The sequence below is a fragment of the Echinops telfairi genome, unplaced genomic scaffold, assembly GCF_000313985.2.
Source record: "Echinops telfairi isolate 266 unplaced genomic scaffold, ASM31398v2 ScPeMD7_2;HRSCAF=8, whole genome shotgun sequence".
NCBI lineage: Eukaryota > Metazoa > Chordata > Mammalia > Afrosoricida > Tenrecidae > Echinops > Echinops telfairi.
The window spans coordinates 24,002,198-24,008,959 of NW_022103898.1; the positions used below are offsets into that span (position 1 = coordinate 24,002,198).

Consider the following 6,762-nt stretch of genomic DNA (forward strand, 5'->3'; position numbering starts at 1 on the left):
CATTAGGTTGATAGAAATTAGCTAATCACAAAAGGACTTATATTGCATGATTTCACTTCTATAAAAAGACAAGAAGAGGAAAATGTGCAGTGACCAAAGTTTGTTACTAGTTACCAGGGGAAGGAGGGAGGATGGAAAAGCACATGATTAAAGTAGGGTTTGTGCAGCTCATTTGTAGTTGCTGTCAATAAGCTCCACACCTGTACAAAAGGTGCATTTACAAAACTCGTAAGGAGCCTTCTTTGTTTTTAATGGAAGAACTGGGACACTATTGTTAATGGCAGCATTCCAAGAAACACACTTTGGGTTACCGTATATACTCAAGTAAAAGTCGCTCCGAATATCATCTGAGGCACCTAAATTTTACCACAAAAACGGCATTAAATATGTGCTGAAAAACTCGGCTTATACACAAGTATATACGGTATATTTAGTGGAATCATAACTCAGAAAAGTGCATCATTAGACACCAAATTTAATAAGTCAGACAACTGGTGCTGTCAGTTCTGAAGATGGAGAGGCCACGGGGACTGGATGTGTAAGGAAAGTTTCTTGAAAGAGGGAGATCTGAGTGGAAATCGGTGGAAAAGCTGCTTCTTAATAACCAAGCCAAACCCATTGCCATTGAGTGGATTCCAATTCACGGTTATTCCTTATGTTACCAAGTACAGCTACTTCATAGAGTTTTCTTCCCTGCAATCTTCCTAGAAGCTAGGGTTTTATTCTGTGGTGCCATTAGGTGGTTTTGAACCACTAACCATTAGGTTAGCAGCTGATAGAAAACTGCTTGCTCCACCCAGGGAAACCAACCCTTCAATCTCCATGGCTCATCACAATAAATGTTTATTTCTAGTGTGGCTAAAGGGAACAAATGCTTGGCTCCACACAGTCAGCGAGCAAGTCTCCTACTGCCCTCTCCGCCCTTCTCCATGTCCTGGGAGTCTATTCCATTCTGCCAGGACATGAGAAAGGTTGCTGTCGGTTGCTATTGAGTTGATTTTGACTCATGGTCTATCCCCATGTGTACCAAGTCGAGCTGTTGCCCTCCCAAGGATTTTGGTATGGGTTAAATCTGTCATTCTTTGCCTTTGTGACTTGTGCCACCCAGGGACTCCTCTGGGGAGAGGTGAGGAGTGTTCTTGAGAGATTCTTATGGCCCAGGTCTAGAGATGACTCATATTCCATCACTCAGATTCTATTGGCTAGAACTCAGTCACACGACTGAGTGTGTACCTAAGTGTAACAGAGATGGGGGAAAGTAGTTTACTGATGCAATCTGGAAGAAAGGAGAAGACGGATCTTGGGGAGCATTGAGTAGCTTCTCCTACACATACCCGAATCGCAGAGCTAGCTCCCTGTTACAGTCTGTGGGCCTCCTGCAGCTATGTCGAGATTGAAGATCTGCACTTTGCCGCCAGAGTCTTTTGGAGGGTGTGGGGTGGATTTTGGCAGGTGAAATATGAACAGACATAACTGGTCTTCTGTGTTTATTTCTACTTCTTGATCCAAGCCTCCCAAGTGGCTTTTCTGTCTTCTAAGTTATAAGGGTTGAGTGGTCCTGCCCTCCGGTAAATTCCTCAAGGATCAATCAACCCCCCCACTGCTTGAGGTCTGCTCCTCTTGGCAGAGTAGCACTATTCCTTTGGGTTTATGAGATGGTCGATTTCTATGGGTGTAGATGGTTTCATCTTTCTCTCATGGATCAGCTGGTGGATTTGAGTGGCTGTCGGCACTCTTCCACTCAATGGACTTGCACGTCTTTCACCAGTGTCTAAGGGATTCAATGGCAGGTATTTGATGATACCAGTTTAAAGCACTGGCCCCCTTTAGACCAGCCCACCCCAAGTGGTTGGCATAGGATCCAATAAGCTTATTTCTGGCTTAGATGAAATGTAAATAGCAAGGCAAGCATGCTACAGATCCTTCTTCCAAAGCCTGAGAGTAAATGCTGGAGCTCAGCGTGCACACTGAATCAACTCCCTAGCTTCTGGATTTCCCACCATTTCTCATAAATGTGATATTTTTTGAGTGCTTGCCATGCACCCAGGCTTTCGCCTGATGCCTTTTCTAATCCAACCACATGGCACTGTGAAGGAGGTATGATTAACCACCTCAACTTATTGGTTGAGGAAACAAGGGCTGTGAGAGGTGAAATTGCTCTTTACAAATGAATGGGTGTGTTTTTTCACCCAGCCAGTTGGACTCTCGATCTGTGTTCTTCTTCTTCTTGGGCTAACGATGGCATTTCTTAGGTTTAACCTCAGCCCTGATGTCAGGAAAGGATGGAATAAATATCACAGCCTAGGAGACTCTGCAAAGACTTTCCCATGCTATCTCTCACTAAAACTTCCACAAAAAACAAAGGCCCACTCTTTGATATCTCTGCTGTTTTCCAAATAATGAAGCCCTCAAGATTGAGAAAAGGGATTGTGTGTAGATTTCAGGTGCCACGGTAACCTTGCATCCTGTGGAAATGGCTCTGCCTTTTCTCATCCCTCCCTCTCCATCATGTGTCACCAACGGTAGATTTTCCTGTCAAAACATACTTGGTTACATGCTGGGCAACCAAAATTGCTGCTATTAGCTTAATTGAGATAAGGTGATTATAAATAAATTACATGCAGTGCTACCAAAATTGCTGCTATTAGTCTAAATGGAGGCAGGGTGATGAGTCATTCACCAACTGTAGCTTACCAAATTTGTACTCAAATAATACACGTACTCTACATTTCTTTTTTGTTTTTTTGGTGCAAACCACGCAAGCCCTGATGTGTTAGTCTCCTGTGTGCATGCTGTTTCAGTGTGTGGTTATACAGGAAGCTGCATCCCACTTGCCCACAGAAGCCCTGTGGGCATCTGGCAGCTCAAAGGGTAGAGATGCCAAGCCCCCAAGATAGGGCCTTGATTTGCTTCCTAGTGACCAAGAGAGGAGCATTCCCTGAAATTTGGTTGTTGGGGTGTGAGCTTCCTAAAAGATAATAATGTCCTTCTTAGAAATTTAAAGCTGGAAAAGATCCTGGTTAGAAACCTCTCCATGTGGAAAATCGGTGTAATATATTGATATATATGTGTGAGAGAGAGTGTTTCTTAATGTGTTAATTTTCTACCTCTTTCCCTAAATGATTTTGGAGACAACCAGAAAACCTCAAAATCAGAAATAGTAGGGGAAAAAAATAGTCACTCACTTTACCATGATGTAGTGATACCATTTGTTACAGTTTGGTGTATCCCTTCCATCATTTTACATATAATATTTGTATATTTTAGTAACTATATATATATTAGCAACTATATACATATATAGTTACTAATGTATCTCAATGAGCTGTGATGATGTGTTGATACAGTGGTTACAACAATGGGTTCAGAAATAGCAGTGCTTGTGAGGATGGTACAGGACCTGATAGTGTTTCATTCGGCTGTAAATAGGGTATTATATATTGTAACACACTTGACAGCACCTAGAAATCACACACACACACACACACACACGAGCTTCAAAAAGTTCATGGAAATATTTCATTATCTGTTCATTTCATTTTTCCAATTAACTTTTTGAAGCATATGTATTAGAGTACATTTACAGTCCTGCATAACCTACCTACACAAGGCACATTAAGCATTAAATGTCAGAGACTCAATGGAGAAGAGAAATGATCATGGATACCCCATTCCTGGAAACAGGATAATGAAGTGGAAATCCACTGACTAGGGGGAATTCTGTTTTTGTCTCCCCTGATTTCCTGACTCAATCCTCAACTCACCATTTGGGGTAGAGCCGGACCAGCTGGCTGGAGGTGTTTACTCTGCCCTGAAGGGCCCTGGGTGGTTGGGCCTGTGGACTCCCTGTTCTTGTTCTCGATTAAAACATGACACCAAGCATTTTCCAAGGTGCCTTTTGGATGCAGAAGTATGTATGTTCTATTTACTGTCACTGTTAGATGCAACGGTATGACAACTCAGAGCAACCTGTGTGACAGGGTCCAACTGCCACATCCAGTTGTCTAGGCTTTGATCTCTGTAGGCGCCAGTCAATCGTCCCCTCCTCTCCACACCCCCTCCCCACCCTAGAACTGCTGCGTATGTCCCCAGAGCCTAACCTATATGCCATCAGGGGTCCCCAACCAGTCTCTATTGAGTGTTAAAAAAAAAAAAGATTGGTAGCTGGGGATAACTGTAACAGCCAAGCCTTACCTACTGCCTACTTATACACTGCACATGTGACTAGACACATGCCAAAAGAAATACCCCTTGGTTAGTTCAGTAGCCGTTTCCAAAATGTTAGGCCGGTTTGAGCATTTACAAAATGCTGCCTTTCTTTCTTACTACATCATCCCCCAACCCTGTACTTTCATGGCCCTTCACACCAGTAGAATTCACTGCCACGGGGATGATTCCAACGCCTAGTACCCTAGAGGACAGGTCCGAACTGCCCCTGTGGGGTTCTGAGACCGTAACCTTTACTGGAGTGGAAAGCCACCTCTTTCCCCAGCGGAGCAGCTAGCGGTTTCTGAACTACTGACCTAGTGGGACCCAACAGCAGCTTTCAGTTTTCAGGAATCAGTTCCCAGATTCCTAGCACAGGCTGGCAAACAATAGCAGTCTCTCTATTTAAAAAAAAAAATGGCAATAGCTATAGCCATGTGCCTGCTTGTCTAGCTACACACACACACACACACACACACACACACACACACACACACACACGGTTGAAACATGCGAGAAGGACAAGGCTGACCATATCTATACAGATTTACAGTCTCAGAAACCCTATATAGGGTTTCTATGAGTCATAATCAACTTGATGACAATGGGTGGCGGCCCTTACACCTGGACTGTATGATCCAGGCATAAAGATACTAGTGGGCCAGGGCAGTACAATTAGTTAAATGGCTTGGCTAATAATTGAAAGATTAGGGATCCAACTCCACCCAGAGGTGTCTCAGAAGAAGGCTCTGGTGATCGCCTTCCATCATACCAACTATGAAACCCATGGAGCCCTCCCCTCACGTACAGGGGGATACCCGGAGTCAGAGCGGACTAGACGGCAAGAGATCAGATGCGGGAGAGGTGCGGTGTTGGGTTTCACGAAGCCCAGTCCTGGCATTCATAGACGCCCTCATCCTCTCCCCACAACAGCCTCCAGGAATCAAGTGTCTCTTTTCTCCTAGGGCTTTAAAGACCCCGTGTACAGAGCCAGAAGGAAGCAGTTTGCGGACATTGCCTACAACTACCGACAGTGAGTGTGCTGGGCTGGTTGTGGGAGAGAGAAGGCCACCCCCAGTGGCCTCCTTACTCGAGGGCCGGGGTGGGGGTGGTGGAGGGGTGGGGGGGTGGGCAGGAGCGGTGAGGCGATGACCTCCCCGTGACACTCTCAGTGTGAGGTGATACCATCACGACTGTCTATACATTTTCTGTGCAGTGTTTCAGAACAAAGAGTTAATTTTTTTCTTTAAAAAAAATTTTTACATTTATTTGTAACCATGTAAACGTGTTTCTTAGACCAGCTTACAAGGATCGATATGCCTATGAGGCTAGTTTTCTCTTTCTTTCCCATTCAGCAATTTAAACACACGTCCACTGTCGACATTAGTTGCAATTCCCTCAATGTAACAGCACCTTCTCCACGCCCTCCCTGGGCTCCCTGTTTCTATTGGTCCTTCTTTCCTAAACCCTTCTTGCCTTCCAAATGTTGCTTTCAGACAAAGGCTGCCTTTGTGGGCTCCGAGGTTGATGGTTTGAGGAGTAGCTCCCCACATAGGTTGGTGGTTGTCGTTGTAGCTCTCTTGTTTGTCTGAAGGTGATCCAAGGAGCGTATTCAGCTCTGGCTTTGGAGGGTGACTTTTCTAAGTGCTGTAGTTTCAAGGATTCTACCAGTCTCTATCAGACCAGTACATTTGAGAGTTTGTTCGGAGGTTCTAGCAGGGAAGCGCAGCGACTCGTATACCCTTGACTGAAAGATGGTCCTCCTCCCATCAGAGAAGGGCATCCTGTTCAAGAGGAGCCCACAGCTTCAGGAGGGATGAACATGGAGTGGTGAGGGAGGAAGGGGACACCCACTTAGCCAGCCAGATCAGTGGAATCAACCCTGGCAATCAATGTGGTGACAGATGCCACACGCCAGAATATAATCCCTCACATTCTCAGACCAATAAGTGTGGACTGTGCTATGAATCTGAATTTTGCTCTAGCTTTTCCTCCCTCTCTGCTTATAGGGCCTTCTGTTGTGATCCCAATCAGAAGGACCAGTAGTAGTAGTCGGGCACCATTTAGTTCTTCTGATCTCGGACGGCTTGACTTTCAGACACTCCTGATGCGCTCCTTCAGTATCTGACAATGTGTCAATGCCCTCTGGAGGTTTTCTATGGCTCATTCCTCCAAAGTGGGTAGCCTGTCCCATGGTCGTAGTCTGTAGTCTGTTTTAGTCTGGAAGTTCTGCTGAAACCTCTTCACTTTGGGTGACCCCGCTGGCCTTTGAAATACGGTGACAGTCTCCAGCATGAGAGCCACACACAAGCCACCACAGCACGACAAAGAGACAGACAAGTGGAGGTAGCGCAAGACTGGGCAGTGTTTTGCTTTGTTTTCTGTGGCACATCAGGCCCTGGCACCCACAGTGCACTCCAGCCAGAGCTGCTGTTCGTCCTCTGTTGGTGGTAGAGTTTCTGCAGCACCAGTAGCGGCAAGCACACGCTGCGTTTTCAATGCTGCTGGGCGCTTCCATAGGCACTGACTTTGCCAAATCTCCTGGTGAGTTAGCTG

General features: G+C 45.5%; 1 protein-coding gene across 1 annotated transcript in view; it reads left to right on the forward strand.

Annotated features, from left to right (window-relative positions):
- The window catches only part of PAH (phenylalanine hydroxylase), an 89,050-nt gene that overhangs the window by 53,496 nt on the left and 28,792 nt on the right, over positions 1-6,762 (forward strand). The window contains exon 5 of the mRNA XM_004700348.2: positions 5,172-5,239. Within this exon, the coding sequence (XP_004700405.1) occupies positions 5,172-5,239 (68 nt within the window). The remainder of the gene's footprint in view (positions 1-5,171; positions 5,240-6,762) is intronic.